At 49.3% G+C, this 20,362-nt stretch overlaps 2 protein-coding genes across 4 annotated transcripts in view; both read right to left on the minus strand.

The window, feature by feature from the left end:
- Positions 1–4: 4 nt before the first annotated feature.
- On the minus strand, positions 5–3,756 carry BHLHA15 (basic helix-loop-helix family member a15). Of its 2 annotated transcripts, XR_005057343.2 has the most exons (3): positions 3,625–3,756; positions 2,007–2,935; positions 5–210 (listed from the first exon to the last, which is right to left on the minus strand). XR_005057343.2 is itself a non-coding variant. In XM_037003726.2 (2 exons), the coding sequence occupies exon 2, from the start codon at positions 2,880–2,882 to the stop codon at positions 2,334–2,336; it is 549 nt and encodes a 182-aa protein (XP_036859621.1). In that variant the 5' UTR covers positions 2,883–2,935; positions 3,625–3,756; the 3' UTR covers positions 5–2,333. The 2 variants fall into 2 exon arrangements, 1 of the variants encoding a protein (XP_036859621.1); XM_037003726.2 differs by having other exon boundaries at positions 5–2,935.
- A 1,000-nt stretch (positions 3,757–4,756) lies between these two features.
- LMTK2 (lemur tyrosine kinase 2) overlaps positions 4,757–20,362 on the minus strand; it is a 96,329-nt gene continuing 80,723 nt past the window's right edge. For both annotated transcript variants that reach the window (XM_073215075.1, XM_017672214.3), the window contains exons 11-14: positions 16,406–19,358; positions 9,953–10,085; positions 9,477–9,719; positions 4,757–8,490 (exon numbers count right to left, since the gene is read on the minus strand). In XM_073215075.1, the coding sequence (XP_073071176.1) occupies positions 8,462–8,490; positions 9,477–9,719; positions 9,953–10,085; positions 16,406–19,358 (3,358 nt within the window). In that variant the 3' untranslated portion in view covers positions 4,757–8,461. The remainder of the gene's footprint in view (positions 8,491–9,476; positions 9,720–9,952; positions 10,086–16,405; positions 19,359–20,362) is intronic.

Genomic DNA, 20,362 nt, shown 5'->3' on the forward strand with positions numbered 1-20,362 from the left:
TGGGTCATTTAAAACAATTATTATTATTCACAATTACAGCTGGGCTGGGCACCCAGTTCCTGGTAGGTTTTCCCAGACAGAAGAAGCCCAGGTCTGGTTTCTCAGCTTAAGTCCGTGGGAATCTGTGTCCAGAGCTCACTCAGGTCTGGTCTGCAGGCAGGTGTGTCCCAGGCAACCAGGGCTCAGAGAGTGTGTCTCTACATAGGACGCCTTGGAGGACAGAGGGGTCCGAGACGAGGGTCGAGGGAGCAGACCTGGCAGCAGGCCTCAGCAGCCCATCACCAGACCTGTCCCCTCACCTCCCACCGCCATATTTAACACGCTGAAACTTGGCTGGGACCTTTAAGGCTTCCCTGCGATGCGCCCGCAGGGGTATGCAGCTGCCCACCTGCCTCAGATGAAGAGGGTCTGGACCTCTGGGCCCAGGTCACCCTCTGAGAAGCAGAGGGCATGCAGGTGCCAGTTTGGGACCAAAAGAGCCCTGAAGGCCACTCCTGCAAGGTGGTAGCCCCCAGGCCCTCCTGCTGCCCCTGGTCATCAGGCATGGTTCTCAGGACAACCTGCTGGGCACCCCTCCTGCAGCTTTTGGCTCAGTTTGTGAGTTGGTTCAGCAAGCTCAGGGGTGCACGGAGCCCTGCTCTGGCCTTGGCTTGGCCGAAACAACAGTCCCCAGGTTTGTATGGTTGTGTCCCAGCCGGCAGGCCACCCGCAGCAGGGGACATGTGGGCCCCACTGTCCCTGGCTTGGAGTGGCCCTCCTGATGGATTGTCTCCTGGCCTTCCTGAGAGACTGTCCCTGAGGGGCAGGCCGCGAGTGCCTGGGGTCCCCACCTGACCCGTGTTCAAAGGCAGCTAGGAGGATGGGGCCTGGACCAGACCAGGCCTCCTGGGCCCACCTTCCAGAGGACCTGGCTTTGGGACCTGGGGAGGGTCCAGCCAGTGTCTGACCTGAAAAGATTGGACTGAAGCAGCTCCTGGCCATTCTGAGGGGTGCCCCCTGCTACCCGACACAACCAAGGCTGACCCTAAGCCCAGCGGCACATCTAGTGGCTGGAGCTGGGATACCCTGGCCTGGGAGGTAGGCCACACGTGGGGCGGGGGCCCTCGGCTGTGGCAGCCTGCTCCCAGCCTGGCTCAGCCCCCACCCCCAGGGCCCCAGGAGGGGCCTGGCCCCCGAGGGCTCCTGGGACAGCTCTTGGTCCGGGCACTGGCCCCACCTGCCAGGCCAACTCCACCCTCACCTCAGTCGCTGTCACTCGGGTTCCTGCCTGAGGCTGCCAAGGGCCCTGTCCCCTCCCCATACTGGCTGTGGGCAGAGGGACACGGCAGGGGAGATGCCAGCGGGGGTTGAGAGAAAGTCGCCAAGCCTGTCGGAGCCAGCAGGGCAGGAACCCCACAGCAGGAAGCCAGGCCCTGTGCAGGGTACCTGCCAAGCGGCCCGCTGCGCCTCCAGGAGCAGCAGCGTGGGGGAGGAGAGCTCCTGCAGCCCTGGCTCCATCCTTCAGGGCCGCCCACTCCAGCCAAGACCTAAGAACACCCTACAGCCCTGTCAGACCGCCATTTGCCAGTTGTATGTCCAGGCGTGTCAGTGACCAATGTGACAGAGCAGCACACATGGGTGGAACCCTGAGGGAGGCATGGGGATGGGCCCGTCCTGGGGGCCAGGGCCCGGCAGCACCTCCCCGCCCAGCCCTGCCCTGGCCCCCACCCCCTCGGTGCCAGGCCCAGACCCTCCCAGGTCAGGAGCCCCCACCCGGAGCTGGAAGGGGAAGATCCCGGCCTCTCTTCCCACCAAGGTCCCTTTAGAATTCATCTGAGGTAATCTGATCAGGGTTTCTATCTGACATGCTGAGCAAGATTTTTCAGTCATCTAGACTCAGCCACCCCGAGATGGCCGCGGGCTTGGCTTGCTCCGTGCCTCAGTTTACCTGGAGTGAGGCGGCTACGACACAGGTTGAAGGAGGTCCCTTCCCGGGTCTGGGCCTCAGCGTACCCGGGGAAACTTACCAAAGAAACCTTTTCCTGGAATGTCCCTTGCCTCCGGAGGGAGTTAGGAGTGAAGAGAATCTGAAGACCCGTCGGCTCCTGCCTGGGCAATCAGAGTGGGTCCTGGGCCCCCTGCAGAGGTTGGGGCCTCACGCTGCCCAGAGCCAGGGCCTAGACTGGACCCCGGGGTCCGGGACGTGCTCCAGGGAGGCGGCTGAGTGTTCAGGGAAAGTGCAACCACACTGGCCACGTCCACATGAGGTGTCCCCACCCATCTGGGGCTGTCGGCACGGAGGGCCCAGGGCCGTGATGAGCGGGCCGGGCTGCTGCTGACCCCGGGGCTGGGCGCTACGAGCCCTCCCGGAAGCTGTGGATCTGCGTGGAGTACTTCTGCAGGTGGCCCTCCGGCTGGGCCTCGATGGCTCCGAGTGCAGCCCCGGCTGCCTGCTGCTGCTGGTAGTGCTGGTAGAGCTTGGGGCCTGGCCCGTCCAGGCCTGGCAGGCGGCCGCTGGACATGGCCAGGATGGTGGCGGTCAGCGACTTGATGTAGTTCTTGGCCAGCGTGAGCGTCTCGATCTTGGAGAGCTTCCTGTCGGCCCGCACGTGCGGGATGGCCTCGCGCAGCGCCTGGAAGGCGTTGTTCAGCTTGTGCATGCGCTGCCGCTCGCGCTCGTTGCTCTCCAGCCGCCGCTGGACGGTGCTTTCTCGCCGGCTGCCTGGCCGCCGGCGCCCGCCCTCGGCCCGCGCGCCCTGCCCCCGCGCCGCCCTGCTCCGCAGAGACTTGGGCGGCTCCGGCCCCGAGCCCGGCTGGGGACGGTCGGGTGTCTGCTCCCCTGGGCTGGCAGCTGTGTCCTGTGGTGGCGCCCGGCGCCTGGGGGGCCGGTTCTTGGTCTTCATGGCTCCAGACTGGTGGTCCCAGGGCTAGGGGCTCTGAGGGGAGGCCCTTGGAGCTGAAATCCAGAACACAGGCCACCCCGTGGTCACTCAGCAGACTGGTGGCCCTCAGGACGGCCAGTGGACACTCGGGGCAGCTATCTGTTTAACCTCTTCCCTGCTCAGGGGCAGCTGACCTCTCCATGCACAGTAATCCCATGCACACGTGAACCCCTGAGCTGACCGCACCCATTACCGTTTGACTTCACACTGACCCCTCAAACCTCTTATGATTTGGTGTCCCCCTCCACCTGGTGACATGCAGTGACCCCCCCCCCGGACCTCTCAGGCCCATGACCCTCACTGACCCCTGAGTGTCCTGAGCTTAGGGGGCCTTTGACCCTTTGCTCAGACCCCCCCAGAGATGCTGCTCTATCCTGGCTCAGGTGGGCCCTCTGCTTGACGCTGCCTCCTTTGGCCTCACGGACAGGCACTGGATCCTGCCACAGTGACCGTCCTGACCCCCTGGACATCACACATGCAGGGACAACACTGGGGCCAGAACCACTGTGGACACAGGAAGCTGTCCGCGGTCAGAGGTCGACAGTGGCCAGAGCCCGCAGCAGCCCACAGTCCCGCCACGTGGATAGCCCTGGCCAGGGCTCCAGACCTAGCCCCCACACCCCCTAGGTTTACCCCCAGACCTCACCCGGTCTTGCCCCTCGGCCCTCTCCCCGCGGCCCCGCCGGACCCCCACCCTAGTTACCTGGGGATCCGCGGCCGCACGCGCCGGGGCTGCCCACGGGGGACAAGGACACGTCGCTTTAGCCGCCCGGGCGGGGCCGCGGCCGCATGTAAATGAGCCGCGGGGCGGGGCGCGCGCGGGGGCGGGGCGGGGACACCTGCGGGCGGGCGGTGCCCCCTCGGCAGCGAGCCGAAGCCTCCGCCGCTCCGCGGACTGGGCTCCCTGGCCTCCGCGCCGGGCCTTGGGGCGACGGCTCAGCACCGAGATCGAATCGGAATTCACGGAAAAGCCGTTTTGCAATAAGTCTAGTTTATCAGACGGGCAGCGAACACATCCCTGAAGGGCGGGAGCCCAGGCCCCGCGAGCCCACATTCCCGGAGGACCTGCGGCAGCCGGCTTGGGGGTCCCCGCCAGGTGCGAGTGAGCGGTGCCCTGGCCCGCGGAGCGCCTACTCAGCCGCGCGCTGCGGGTCCCCGGCGGGCGGGAGGTGAGCAGCTTGGGATCGGAAACAGGCTGCCTCCACACCTGCTTTACTTAATCGCCCCCCGCCTGTTTCCTCTTGCACATTAAAGGGTGTCAAAAGCAACTGGCTCCGGGCTCCGGGATCGCACGTAGCCTGGACTCCCACCCACCTGGGTTCTACAGGACCAGGGGCAGGGCTGTCCTCTTCCCACCCTGTCACTAGCTGCGTGTCCTGGGCGTTCCTGAAATGGGGGTGGGGGTTTTGGGTCTACCGAGTCGGTGTGACCTGAGCTGGGGCCTGGCGTGTCTGGGTAGGAGGCTGCCACGGTGCTCTTAGAAGCTGTGGCCCCGAGAGTGTTGCGGGGTGACTGGGACCAGGTCCCCTCGGGGCATAGGCTAGCTTGAGCTCATTAGCCTCTTGACTTAGGGCTCCTTAGAGGCTGACCCTCAGAAATTAAACTGCTTCTGAAATTAATCAGTGCAAAGGCTTCAGATCATACACTTTGAGGCAGCACAAACACTGCATACAAGCTTAGTTTTCTAGTGATTATAGGAATCTTCCTGTTCTCAGGAGGGGGTGGATTCAGCTGTCATGTAAGGGGCATCCAACCTCTATAGCAACTGGGGCAGTGAGTGAACCACCCACCTGGGCCTTGCACAGTGGAAACAACACAGAATAAATGCAGCAACAGAGTTTATAAATATATAACTATTTATTTTGAATATTAAATAGTTTTTAAATTACAAGCAATTTATTGAATCACACTATGCATCAATATACAATAAAAATCTTACAGTTTAAAAATGTACACAATTTAAACTGAAAGTTCATTAACTGTTATATTGCCGTGAACCTCTTACAACTGTGTTAAAGAGTAACAGGGAAACCTCACAGGTGTGACTGCCCCGTGGGTCATTTGCAGACAGAATTTAACAGTGGACACACACACACATGGGTCTGTTACTAAGATTTCTCTATGTCTGTGCGAACTTGAACCTCAAATATGTTCAAACCATTCAAATAACAAGTTGTTGGTAAGTCAATACTGTCAATTAAGAATTTACTTACGTACGAAAAAGAGAATCATCTTTCTCAATAGCTAAACTTGAGTCAACCCCATTACTGCTTAGGATTATTGTTTTTGAGATTTAAATCTGAAGTAACTGTACTGTACCCCATTCTTATTTTAAGGCTATTCTCACAAGGCTCATACTTGAAGCCTCACCTCTAACTGAAGCCCAATGTTTGAAGCCCAACACTTGGTTCACTCCTGGAATTTTCAGATGACTGGCTGAGTAGTGGAAAAGTAGAGATGCCTCCCTTGCTCTGGGCCTTTAGAACAGACATGCAGAAAGTCAGTAAGCCTACAAATACCCTATGGAAAATATTCATCAAAGGAAGAGGATTTGAAAGGCGTTTTACGGCAAGATGTACAAAGACTTTCCTTAGATAAACCCATTTCTATAGAAACAATCACCCGTACATTTAAAAACAGAAGGAATGCTCTGTTTTTAATTCAGCTTCGTTGAGCTTCTCACCCAGATGCACAGAGTAGGCTTCAGCAGGGTTTGGGGAACACTTTTTAAAAATTTCTCTTTCTGGCTTATGAAGGGTCATTTGATAACACAAATTAACATCGAGTTAGGAAAAAAATGAAGGTCAGGTTGTTTTTATTATAGGATTTAAAACACGTAAATGCCACCAAAGTAACACCAATTAAACTCTGAGAGATTCCAAAGGTGGCCAAAAAATATCATTGTGAACCAGGTATTTTAAACCTCATCCCTATTGAGAATTCCACTGATTTACTACTTCATCGTATTTACTTATTAGAACAAGTACAGTTTGAAAATCCACTACTAGTAACCAACTCAGGAAAAAAAACTTTATTGAACAACAAAGCACATGCTTGATGCTTCAAGAATGGGCTGAAAATTTTAATCTCCAAAATTTATTCCCTATGTATTGCTCAAGATTTCTAAAGAACATGTTGACTCACATGTTTATTACAAATATAAAATCTTCCCTACCATGCACCTTCACAGTAAGATCTACTACTCCAACCCACCCCCGACTCAATGTATAAAAGGCTTCTTTTGGCAATTAATTATGTGAGCGATATAGACATAAATTAAAATAGGAATCATGTTGTTAAAATCTCCTTAATCATAGTGAAAAATGTATAGTCCCAAAATAGATGTATCCCAGACTGACTGTGTAAAAAGAACTATTCTATGGATCTGCTTGACTTCAATCATTCAATCTGAACTCCTTGAGCCTGTAATTTAAAAAAACTAGCATCATTGCCTCTCCTTTCTCCCTCAACCAAGACTGGTAGTTACATGTAAAAATTCAGGAAATTCAGGAAGTCTCCACAGCGAGAAAATCAGAGTTACAACAGTTTTGGCAAAATCAGTCCCAACAAACGCCCCGCTGGGCTCGCTGCTCAGGGAGCACATTGTGAGGCGCCCCCCCCAGGTCTCCCCGCCCACACCGAGTGGAGGGCAAGGGGGCTCTTTCTCCATCTGGAATTTTCGTGCCCGGGAAAGTCATTGCCAGTGTAGAAAGGGAGCGGAGACTGCCAGGGCTGATGGCAGAGGCCACAGTCCACTGTGTGAACCCCGGCCAGTACGCGCATCTGCATCTTGCACTAGCACCAAGTTCCCGTGGCTCCGCTGCAAGCCCCAGCCTGGCCCGTGTCATGCTGGAGTTGGGAGAGCCTGTCAGCACTGGAGAACATTTGGGGAAGGGCCAGCATGTGTCCTCACAGCCCCAAGGCCCCGGCCCGATACACATGGCTTTATGACGGACATGCCAGGACACCCTCAGCATGTGTTGCTCCAGCCCCTGGAAACTTCCTGTGGTCAAAGCAGAACTCGAGGGCTACAGGTTGAGGTCAGCTTTTTATCACAAACACGCAATTTCTGCCACCATGTGGAGGGTGACTGGACACACCCCATCCCTTTCAAGGTAAAGGGAGAATTTGGTGCTTAATGCAGAAGGGAAGGGTCAGCGCAGATGAGCCCCAGGGCGGCCCTGGGGTGCAATGGCCATGCAGGGCCACCCATGGTCCTGACCAGAGAACATGCTGGCTGCAAGGCTCCACCATTGTCCTTGGTCCCTTCTCCAACTGCAGATGTGGTGTTATCTCCTCGCTTACAGAGACTGGCCACACCTGGACCTGGCTCGGAGTGGTTTGGAGGGGAATACTCAGTTCTGGAGGTCACTGAGAAGCTAAACACCTGAAGTGTACAGACAGAAAAGAACTCAAACCATCCCTAGCAACCAGCACGCTCCATGGAGCAGTTCCTTCCTCGGAGTTCTCCACATCCCTGAAGGAAGGAGTTACAAGGCCACGGAGGCCACGGCAGCCACACAGAAGCCACAAGCAGAAGAGCCGGTTTTTAGGGGAAGGGGTCTGGGGGCCACATGCTGCTTTGCAGATTACCGGACCTCGGCTACCCTGGGGAGAGGAGCCGGGGACCCCGACACTCTAACACGCATCTGAATTTTGAGGATGCACCACCTGGATATTTTTACCAGAAGGGTTTAAAAAAACTGGGAGGCAGGATGGGAGAGTCGCACAGAGGGTCTGCAAGACCCTTCAGCTCCTCAGAGGTGCCTCATGTGCTGCAAGGAACCTGTGCTACAGAAAAGAGACAACAATGTGTTTCATTCAATTAGCAGCCGTCTTTTTGGACTCATCAAAAATATTTTCTATAAGAACATAAAACACTAACATTCAGAATCATTTATCATTTACCAAAGAGTACCATATGTACAATTTCAAAGATCTAAAGACAGCGTAACATTCAAAATAGTTAAGCTTTACAAGTACCATGCAGAGCAAACAAACTGTAAAACAGAAAAAAATCAAACTAGTGAATAGCACCAGCTTGACCTGCCTTATTTTCCTTGAATAATTTAAGATTCTGTACAACATCAGGGACTCTTAGAACGTTTATCCACAGTGCAATTACAGAAAGCAATTAGTGATTTCTTAAAAATAAATAAATATGGCTCACGGTGCCCATTCTGCTCATGCGTCCTCCGGGCCCCCTGTGCAGACAGTATGCACAGGTGAGGACGCAGAGAACACCCCTCATAGAAACCAGCAACAACCCAGAGCCTACAGTTCCCCACACACCAGAGCAGGGGCTGTGCTCCCGTAGGATGACTGAGCATGAGCACCCCAGTGGGTGAGCAGGCACAGCTGCGAGTGGCCTCCCGCCAGGCTTCCACAGGCACGGAGCCAGCCCGGCTCCCTTTTGCCTCCCAAGTCTTTCTCCCAGTCTCCTTTCAGCAGATGTGAGGAGATGTCATTGCTCGGCTGGCAGCACAGGAATGTTGCCCTGGTGGGGGCCGCCTAAAACCCAAAAGGGTGTCAGCATCTACCTAATCTTTTTCTCCATCTTCACTGCTTCCTGTGAGGAGAGAGCAAGCAAAGCTGGGTTTTTAAAGTGATCGCCACAGATAAAAATAGCTTGGGCAGCATCTGGCTGTGCTACCGAAAAAGGAACCGAAGCTGGAGTGCGGCTCTGCACCACCTGCCCAGGCTGCCCGCTTTCTTCCGGTAACAGCGGCACCTGCCAGGCTCTCGCCAACATCTGCTCAGCTCACATGCTGGTTCAATGTCACGGCCGAGGGCAGGGAAAACAATCGGCCGGACTCCACACATCTGCCTGCCCGGCAGATCCTTAGGTAATGGACGTTATCTAATCAGCACAATTCAATGCAGCACAAACACAAATAAAAGCTCTTTGTAGTGCATGGTTATTGTTTGATCTGCAAACTTCAAATAAAAAATGTGCTTATTAGCATTTACCTTCCAATATAGTTATGGGGATAAAAAAAAGGATCTGTATGTTCAGGCACTACTACTCCGAATGTGCCCCGGCCATTAGCCCCAACCAGGCCTTCAGCTATCAACGCAGGACGAAGACTTAATGGCAAAATCAATAATTCCTGGGGAAGAGCCAAAGCACATTCAGGCTCCATCACAAAACCACGGGCCAAGTGTTTGTAAAAGCAGAAGCTTCCCGAAGAGCTGCTTCTCTCTGGGGGACACAAGTAGAGATGGGGGTGGGGGCTAGCAGCAGCAGCAGGAGAAGGAGAAGAGGAGGTGGCACACACCCAGGGGCAGGTCCGCATGTCGGGGAGCTGTGCCACCACGCCGCTTGCTCCTGCCTCTACCTGGGCCACCCAGCCCAGCAGGGGCATGGAGGGGATGCCGCAAGTAGTGACGGGGCCTTCAAGTGGGGGATGTGGCTCCAAGGCTGCGCAAGATTTAGGAAGGATTTTTTATAATCTACTCAGCAAATACCAGGAAAGCATCAGAGCAAAAGGCCATCAAGTCCAGTGGGGAAGGTCTCCCAGGCTGACACCCACCCCTAGCACACGCCCCCCTCACCTCCTTGCTCGATGTCCGAGTCGGTTAGGTGTGTGAGAGAAAAGCTGGCAATGTTGGCAGGAGAGATGGAGAATCTGGAATACGGCGACGCATGAGGCCAGCTCTGCTCTGCACTCCGGGGCGGCGGTGGCGGAGAAAAGTATTTTGACGTTTGAAGAGAAGGTTTGGAACTAAGGAGGTTACTTGTCGTCTTTGACATAAAGGGGTCTGGGGAGAAGTCATCATCCCACTCAAAGCCTCCACCTAAAAGTACAAAATTAAAAAATAGTTCTTCTTTTACCATCTCACGATAAAGAGTGGAGAGGAGAGCAAATCAAAGGTGTACTCTGCAGGCCAGCAAACCAACTAAGGGCCCAACAGATGGGGTTTTTCTCTATTTGTCGTAAGAAGGTTGTTTAAAGCAATGTGTGAAGTTATTCTCAAACAAGTTTACATTATTCCCAATGCATTGTGTTTTAATTTCTGTTCAAACCCACCTTCTTCGTCAGTTGAACTTTCGGAATTTATGCATCTGCTCAGGTATGGAGAACCTGACAATGGTGCTGGGCTGCTCAATTCGGGGCCACGTGCTTCACCTCCACAGTGCCCCAACTCTTTGGTGGGGGTCTCCTGAAAAGCCAAGCAGAAATTCCCGTCAGCCAGAGCCTGCTCCCAGGCCCCACTGCTGTAGGCATTGCAGGCTGGCAGTCCCCCTGACTCTTCAGCTAGGAAGTAAACATCTGGACACAGGTATGTTCCGGTCCCAGGGAACACACAGTCCTGTCCTTCCCACCAAACACAGCTTAAAAACCTGGGCGGAATGCACAGAACAGCTATTTGAGGCCTCTGAGAAGTAAGTCATAGCAGACAGGCTGGGGAAGAACATGGAAATTCAAAGCGTACCAGACCAGCAGTCAACCCGCCCCCCACTCTTCCCCGCACCACAGCTCCTGGCCTGGACTCAACACAGACACTGGGTGCAGACAGGCAGAGCTCCAGAAACCCTTTGGTTCTGGCCACAGGAAGGGGGTCTTCCGATGCTCAGAGAGGGGAGAAAATTCCAGGTGTTTTTCTTTTTCTCCCTCTGTCCTCTCACTCCCCAGCCTCCAGTTCTGAGGAAGGTGTGCTTCCTATCCTCCTGGCGGAGCTGGGACTCCCAAGTGTGTGCAGAGAAGCCCCTCTGCCTTTTTTCCTCCCTGTCCTCTCACAGCATAGCTGCAGGAAGTATGAGGTGCAGTGTGGCAACAAAAGTCCCAGCCTTCCAGCCAGAGGACTGGAAAGGGGAGTCCATGACATCGGGAAGTACTAGGGGCACCATGGAGAGGTAGGAACTTGGGATATCACTTATGGCTCCCATCTTACCTTCGAGCTGCGCATGGTAAATCTGGCCATCAGCAGCACAGTAAAGCTTTTGGACCTGGCCTGTGGGGGAACCACTGCCCAAGTCCAGTCTGGCTTCTGGCTGCACACGCACAGATTTAAACAGCACAGCAAAGGCTCCAGAAGAAGAACCCCAACCCACAGGAGACTGGCTGCCACTTGCACCCTGCACCCAACTGGGTCAATGCCTACCAAACAAAAACATGACCATCTGCAGAATCCAAACAAGACACAGAATCCTGTAGCCTAGGATACAATCCCAAACCACTTAGCATACAAAGAATCAGGAAAACCTAAATTCGTAGGGGAAAAGACAAATCAACAGATGCCAATGCCAGTGTTAGAATAATCTGACAGACTATTATAGAAACATTTCTACACAGGCAGACATTTTCGAATGACTGGAAATACAGAAAAGTCTCAGCAAAAGAACAGATGATAAAAAGAGTAATAAAATACAAATTTTGGATAGAAATATAACAATAAGCAAAATTTAAAAACTGAATGGATTCAATAGTAGAGTGGAGATGACAGAGTAAAGAGTAAGTGAATTTCAAGTGGATCGATAGACGTGGTCCACACTGAACATCAGTGAAAACAAACACTGGAAGCAAAAAAAAAGGAACAGAGCTTCAGACTGGCGGGACAACATCCAAGGGCCTGACGCCGCACTCCTTGAGGAGAGGGGATGCAGTGTGGTGGAAAAAGTATCTGAAGAAATAATGGCTGAAAATCTCAAATTTGATGAAAGACATAAAACTATAAATTCAAGAAACTCAACAATCTTTAAATGGGAAAAACACAAAGAATTTCATGCTGAAAACTAAAGATAAAAATATTACGAAGGCAGCCAGAGATAATATTGAAAGAAAAGAGCTGTCAACTCAGAACCCTATATTCAGAGAAAATATTCTTAAGGAGTTACTGTGAAATACAGGCATTCACCGATTGAGAAAAACTAAGATAATTTGTCTGTAGTTCTGTTTTTAAACAAAACAAAAACTCCTTTGCAAACACAGATCATCAAAAATGAAAAATGAACACCAGTAGTACTATCTGGGAAAATCCAACCCTGCTCATCTCCTCTTAAGTTTCTTATATATGTTTGATGATTAAAAGTAAAACAGCACTGTCTCGCAGGGTTTGCAATGTATGTGTACGGAACACACCAGGCAATTTCAAGACAAGGACTTTGGGGAGGTAAAAGGCCTTTATGGTGGTAAGGTCTCTATAGTCCACTTGAAATGGTAAAATACTGATTCTAAGTAGACTGTGAAAAGTAAATATATTGTAATCCCAGAACTACTACAAAAACTGTATAAAGAGAAGATATGAAATAAAAGAAAAAAATACAACAGATCAACTAAAAGGCAATATTAAAAAATATTCAACTTACTCAAAAAAAGGCAGGAAAGAGGGAGAAATAACCAGAGAAACAAACATAAACAATGAAAAAAATGGTGCACCTAAGTCCAAACATGAATAATTTTATTAAAAGTGGCTCAATACCACCAGAAGGAAGAGATTTTCAGGATACAGTTGAAAACTGTCCCAAATGCATGCTATCCACAATAAACTAATGTCAAATATAATGATATAGGCAGATTAAAGGTATAAGAAAAAGACACATTATGCACATATTAATCAAAAGAAAGCTGAAGTAGCTATATGAATACCAGACAAAGGAATAGAGGACATTACAGAATGATAAAAAGGTTAGGTCACCATGAAGGTATGATAAATCTTAAGCGTACAAGCAGCTAACAACAGCTGCAAAACAGATAAATCAAAAACTGACAGAAATGAAGAGAGAAAGAGACAAATCCCCAATTACAGCTGGAGACTTCACTTCTAGCAATACTCTAGCAATAGATAGAACAAACAGACAGAAAAATCAGCAGTGATACAGAACTGAACTCCATCAACCAATTCGATCTATGGAGTTATAGAGCAATCCACCCACCAAAAGCAGAATACACATTTTTTCAGGTTCACACAGAATATTCAACCAAGAAAGACCATATTCTGTCTCTAAAACAAATCAACAAATTTAAAGGAATTGAAACCACACAAAATATTTTCTCTGACAATAATAGAATTAGACTAGAAATCATATGAGAAAGATACAAGAAAATCTCCAACCCTAGGAAATTAAACATTAAAAAAAAGTCCAGGGGTCAATGAGGAAGTCTCAAGGAAAATTAGAAAATATTTTGAACTGAATGAAAATGCAATACATTAAAATCTGTGAAATGCAACTAAAGTAATACACAGAGGAAAATTTATAGTACTGTATGCTATTAGAAAAAAGTCTCAAACCCTAAAATTCTACCTGAAGAGTCCAGAAAAAGAGCAAAATAAATCCAAACCAAAAAGGGAAGAGATGAAAAAAACAAAGCAGAAATCAAATAGAAAAGAACATGTTAAAGAAAAAGAAAAAAAAAACTCCATGAAACCAAAAGCAATTCTTCAAAAAGATTAATAAATCTATTAACCTCTTTCAGGAAGAGGAGAATATACTTCTCAACTTGGTTTATGAGACCAGCATTATCTCGATTCCAAAACTAAATACAGCATCAAGACCAAAAAAAAGCCCAAATCAACCAAACAAAGAAACACCCTCAAAGCTACAGATCAATGCACATCATGAATACAGACACAACCTCAACAACGTATCAACAAATCAAATCCAACAACATATAACAAGAATAAAACCTCTCAACCCAGTGGGCTTTATTCCAGGAAGGCAAGGATGATTCAGTATTTGAAAATCAATCAATGTAACCTACCATATTAACAGAAGAACCATATGATCCTATCAACTGATGCATAAAAACGCATCTGACAAAATTCAACATCCATTTAGGGTCGAAAACTCTCTCAAACTGAGAACAGAAGAAAAACTTCATGACTTGATAAACAACAGCACCTACAAAAAACCTACATCATAATCAATGGTCAAAGCCTTAATGCTTTTTTCATAACTTCAGGTTCAAAGCCAGACGTCTACTCTCAATCATTCCTATTCAACAGTGCACCGGAAGTCCTAGCTAGTATAATGAGGTAAGAAAAAGAAATAAAGAGGCATACAGACAGGAAATGAATAAGCCTTTCCTTATTTGCAGACAACATGATTGTGTAGAAAATCACAAGGAATAGGAAAAAAAAAAATCCCCCAAACTCCCAAAACTAATGAATATAGCAGTATACAAGGTTAACACAAAAAAACAGTTACATTTCTATATGAGTCCATTGACATGACATTCTCAACAGCAACAAAAAAAAGTGGCTCAGAGCACACCAGTGTGGCTGGGGACCAGAGGTGAGGGGGGTGGAATGAGGAGGAAGTACAGGGCCTTTTCTGCGGTGACAGAGCTGCACTATGTCATCATTGCAGGGGTGGCTATACAGATGTTAAATTTATAGGACGGCATACCAAAGAGGGGTCAACAATACTATATCTAATAAAAAATAATAAAAACAACCTGTGTAAATGCTGGCTAACAGATGAACAAGATGCAACACATCTATACAGTGGAATATTATACGGTAATGAAAACATGAAATATGGATGCACCTCAAAAGCAACATACTGAGTGAGACTTCAGACATGTAAGACTACATTCTGTGGGATTCTACCACTTACATGAATTCCAGAAAAGACAAAAATACAGTGATAGAAAGCAGATCAGGGACGGGTGTGGAGAAATGAGTCTTCACTGCTTAGTTCCTGGTTTTGTGCGTGTGTGTGTTTCAATCAGTAGGAATTACAGAAAAGTTTGGTTTTCCAATTCTTTAAGCTAAAAAAATAATCTTCCTGGTAAGAATTTTTCCAATATATTTATTGGAAAAAATCCATGTATAACTGGATCTGTGCAGAAACCCATGTCGTTCACTTTAAAACCAGCTCAGTAAGCTGCAAAGTAAGAGCAGGAGAAAATCTATCAACCATCTATCAGTCAGTCTGAAACAGTTGGTAGGTGTTGCACCAAGGAAAAGTGCATGGGACACATAAGAAAACTGGGCATCACAAGGAAGATTTTCAGGATTTATTTTGGCCTTCATCCACTCTCCTTTTTCTGTTACGCTAACCCCCTTCTCAAATCTCACATATATTAAGCATGTCTTACACACTTGATTTCTGTACCTTTATCCCTATAACTAACACACCCTGAGTCTTGATCTGCAATCCTGCCATCTTCGGAGGCCAGCAAAACATCACAGCCCCCATGGAGACTTCCACAGGAGTCAGCCCGCCTGCCCACAGCCTGGGGCCTTCCTCCACACACTGCTTCCCGCTGGATTTGTGCCCATCTCACTGCTCCCAGGAGGCCCCCAAACATCCTCTCTAGTCCCCCGCCCCCACTGCTCAGAAGACACAGAACACCTATGGACTGCCCTCATCAGTGATGAAATACACTGCAATTCAAGTTCACAGAAAAGGTGGAGAGATACCTGAATCGGGATGTTCCCATAACAAAACACAAACTGTGGAGCCACGTGATCCCTTTTCTCTTCTACTCTCAATTGAAAAGGGCCTCCTAGGCTCCCTTAGCTCCAATATTAAGCTGGGATGTGTGTGAACCCTGGCCTTGCTTGCAGATTTGGGAAGGCGGGGTTAAGTTCAGGAGTCTGTTTTGCTTTTTAACCGCCTACCTCCGTTCCCCTCCCCCACCTATGTCGTAGTTCAAATGTGTTGGTTTAATGATTTTTTTGAGCAACACCATAAAAACAGAACACAGAGGAACAACATGTAAGAAAGTACTACACTGAAAAAAGGCTCAGACCCAAGGGAGAGGGTGATACAGCACCCAGGGCCCGACAGGCTGGAGGCAGAGTCTGGAGGGCAGGGCCCAAGAGGCATGACATGGACAAGAGGATGAGGTACCAAGGTCTGGGTCCCAGGGGTGAGCACAAGGGAGGCAGGGCAGGCAGCAGTAAAACACTGCTTCGGACTCCTGCACCTTCTGGGATGTGGCAAGATCCGGTTCAGGCATGTCTGACTGGGCTTCCCTCATCAACCAGCTGATTCCAGAAGCAAACTCAAGGGCTACAAAGACTAGTCAACAAAGAACATTTAAAATAAAAACAAAAAACAAGAAAGACCATTTGAATTACAGGCAGCTTCATTTTTAAAGAACCCAAAGTCTGAGCCCACTGAGTGGCACACAGCAGGTGGGGGGGGTGCAGGGCAGGGGGGCTCCCAGGCCGGAGGCCCTCCTACCTGCCCCGATGTACCGGGACTGCTCCAGCTTGCACCAGAGCACTGGGTAAACTGCCAATGGCCAGATTAGAGAAACCTGGTCTGGGAAGGGGAACTAATATCAGTAGGCTCTGCCAGGAGACCCAGGGAGGGCACCCATGCCTCCTTCCCATAACAGGAGTTCCTTGGGCAAATGACATTTCTGTGTATTTCTGGAACTGTAACTGTAGCTGACCCCAAATTCCTATTTTTGAGTAATCACAAAACAATTTGTGGTCTCAAAACGGAAGCCAGAAAAGCAGAGCATACTCCATTTCCTAACACACGCAGGAGTTCTCGCATATGACAATTTGGAGGTTACATATACCTGGTCAAACAGATAGACTGTGACATCGTCAAAAAACGTCACCGCCTTCTTTTCCTTTTTCCAGTCATCTGGTAGCTGATCAATGGGGACAGCAGCTGAGGGTTTCAATAGGCTCCGTAAGTGCCGGCCGTCCTCATTGCTGAGGATCACGGGGACGGCGTGCTCAGTGTCATCCTCTGACTCGGAGCTGAGGCTGTGCAGGTTGAAAGCCCGCAGGTCCTCATCAGAGTCATCACTGTTTTCGTCCTCCTCGTCTGCATCAATTCCATCCTCGGAGGGGTCGAGCATCCCCGACACGCCGAGTTTCCCCAGGTATTTGCCTTCAATATCTGGCTCCTTCAACTTGGGGCCCTCGGATGGGCTGCCAGGGTGGAGGGTGGAGTTTGCAAAGGCAAGGAGCTCATTGGTGTTGGTTCCAGTGGAGGCGAGCTTGCAGGACTGCTCCTCTTGTGCCTCATAGTCATCACCGCTGCTCAGCTCTGAGTTCAACAGACTCAAGGGACCACTGGCCTCGCCTGCAGGATGATGCGTCTGCTTGGAAAAGTCAGGCAGTGCTGGTTCTGACATTTCCCCCGATTCTAGGTGACTGGAATTTTGTGAAGCAGGCAGACAACTTTGATCTAGCTGGCTATTTTTGGTTTCCAGGCAACTCTCCGTGGCACTAGAACTTTGTTCTGGGGTGACTGGCTCAGGCAGGGGCTGATCTGTTAGCAGAACCAAGGCTGATGCTAAGGATCCTGGGACCCCCTCAGACTTCTTATCAGGCTCAGAATCATTATCTGAGAAGTAGGCAGAGTCTCGGTATGAGTTCTGGGAGCCAGATGCAGAAGTCTGTGAGGTCACTTCTGCACCTCTGTGTCCATCAGCTGCATCTGAGATGACGATGACAGGGTTGGGAAGCAAACCGTTGTGCCCGCCATCACCCTCTGTGGCCGCGTCTGAGGCTGAGGTGCCATCAGGAGCAGGGTGCAGAGTCCATTCAGGGGACTCCAAATTCTCTGTCTCGTAGCCACTGTCTGCGGGTTTATCAGGGGGCAGGAGCTTCTGAGGAGTACGGGAGCCTAAAGAGCCCAGTAAGACTTCATGGGCGTCCACTGAATCCAGAGAGTCCGGGGTCTCCACAGACTGCTCTGAAATTGGAATGGGTGTTGACAAACTGTCTTCTAAAAGGCTGTCTTGACTGGTAGAGTGTGAGGAAAGGGTGGATGCCAAGCCTGTCTCTTTTGTAGCATCTTTATAACTCAACTGATTCAAAGTCTCCACGGCCTCCAGGTTTTTCGCCAGCAGACTGTTACTATGATGGTCTTCTGAAAGCAGCTGATTCCCTAAGTTCTGCCTAAATTCTGGAAGCCTATTACCTATACTCACCTTACTGGCAAAAATGTCATCAACAACAACTGAGTCAGTTTGGGTTAGTTTCAAGGCCTCCTCACTTTGGTGGGTCAAGTCACTGGACCCGTCACTAATCTTATGCATTTTGGCAGCAGTCAAGGGAGGTTCAACTGAGATAGTCACAGAGTCTGGATTTATTTCTTGGCAGAGAGAGTCTTCATGGATACTGACATCTATGCACGTGCATTTGATTTCTCCCTGCTTTGGGAACGTTTCTGGAGGTACGTTGCAAGGCGTTCCTTCTGTTTTGAGTGAGGTAGGAGGTATCTGCACTTCCGGGGAAGACGGCAATGAGATGTTCAAAGTGTCACCCTTGAGCACAGTACCCATATCTTTACCCTTTGCGCTCATACTTTCCTGCAATAAAGGGAAGTCTAGTTTATTTTCAGCAACCTTAAGCTCAGTGTCTAAAGAGTTTTTACGTGGAGTTTCTAATACAGTTTCAGTAAAACCAGCATTTTTAAGTTCTGTTTGAAGATCATTTATATGTTCTTTGCTAGACAATGAATCTGTTAGTAGGTTTTTCTCTTGAAGAAATAAAAAGTTTTCTGTCAATTCTTGGACATTCAGAGGACTAAAATTATCTTGGTGCATAAGGTTTTCTGATATGCAAAGAGGTTCACTGTCAAAAAGCATATGGGGCTTTTCTCTCTCAAAGTGGCACGCTGTTGCTGACTCTTTGGGGTCACCCAAACTTGAACTTAACGAGGCTGGCTTAAAATCAGTTTGAACACCATTTAATTCCATTAAGTCAAATATTTTTTGGTGACAGGGCAAATCCTCTGCTTTGTCAAGATCACTAAATATATCATTGAAAGGGCTCTCAGGGCCCCTGGCAGCATGTACGTCCTCAGGTATGCTGGGGTCTTTGGGGTCTGCACTGCCTGGGAAGAAATCCTCATCTGCACTGGACTCCTCAAATTCCAGACTCCTGAGTGTCAGACACTGGGGTGCCTCCCCACTTATCTGTTCTGGATTACCCACTTCAGTTGTGAGCAGCACAGGGGGGCAAGCAAGCTCCAAGTTGCTACCACTTTTTTCTTCTAACTGGATATAATAGTCGCTTCCAACAGAAAGGTTGTGGGCGTCAAAAACGGGAACCACCCCGGGTGCCTTCCGGGTGACATCCAGGCCACTGTCATCTTGCTTCCCGGGCCCAGGATCCGAAAGCGAACTCTCAAAAACTTCAACTGGAAAGAAGATGCTTGTGTAGGACAAGGCATCATCTGGGTGGCCCCTACTGCGCTCGTCGAAATGGTCATGCTTGGCTGCCTCCCAGACATACTCAAAGCTCAGGCCCTGGCTGGTTTCAGTCACAGTGAGGACTTCCTCCATCTCACGACCAAGCCGATCCCTGGCAAAGTGGTCGAGGATTGGGAAGGCAGCATTGCTTGAAGCATCTCTGCTATCGGCATTGGGTTTAAGAGCGTTCCACTGCTGTTCAAAGTCGACCTCTGAGTCCCTCTGGCTTTGCATGCGCAGGTAGGTGAGCAGTCTATGCACGTCTTCAGCCGCTGGTCTCTTGTCTGGTGACAGCCAGCAGAACTGTAAAACTTCATACCTGAGCAACACACGAGAGGTATCAACGGACTGACAATAAATTGTTTTAAAATCCCTAAGCCAACTCAACACCTCAAAAATTTCTACACTGACCACAGAAGTACAGCTCATGGCAAGGTCATGAAGAAAAAGGAAACAGAGAAAACTGGGCCCCCTGAGTTTCTGTGTTCTCAGGACATTTCACAGTGTCACTGCAGTCCCTCTACCTTGTCATTTGTTTTTCTGGTGTTTATCCAGTGACTTACCTGCTGAATTTAGAAATGGTTTTAACATGCTCTTCCCTTAAAACAAGCGCCACCATATTCTGCGTAGTGAAGAATGCATTTGTCCTATGTTTTTGGATTTACTCACCTTGTGAGAACTCATAGATAAACAGTTACAGCTAATCTCTGACCTATTCTCCCCATAAAAAGAGACACTGCGATCTCATGCAGCGCATGGTTTCCACAGATCATAAGAGCTGAAAGTGGAGGGAAAAGAGTAGCACATGGGGTCCAAAGTAGGCAGCAACCAGGAGCTGGCTCTTCAAAGGGTTGGCTGGATACAGCCACCCTCTTAAACTGTAGCCATGAGTGGAAGGGAAGACAAAGATAACTTGAAAGTATTACAAGTATACATCAAGTACAGAGTATATGTCAGGTTACTCTGGGTGAAACAGCTCTGGTAACTTAAGACAGCTGAGCAATGCCTAAATGCACACCAGCTGGGCATGTGAGTTGTGTTGCAGACAGAGGCCTGGAGAGATGTGACCCTGATCCTAATTGGAAATGGAGTTAAGCACTAGTCTGAAGACTCCTAAGACTTGAATGTGTTTTGCAAATGTCAATATACATTATGTAAATCAGTTTCAACTGTCAATTTAAATATTATCATTTATCTGCTCTTCTCACAAATTAGGTATCACTTATGTAAATAGCCTCATTTTCAAACAATTCCACAATAGGGAACACCCTTAATATTGACTTTTCTAATTAGGTCAGACTTCACATCTTTTCTTATTGCATG

Source organism: Manis javanica, chromosome 10 (assembly GCF_040802235.1).
Source record: "Manis javanica isolate MJ-LG chromosome 10, MJ_LKY, whole genome shotgun sequence".
Lineage (NCBI taxonomy): Eukaryota > Metazoa > Chordata > Mammalia > Pholidota > Manidae > Manis > Manis javanica.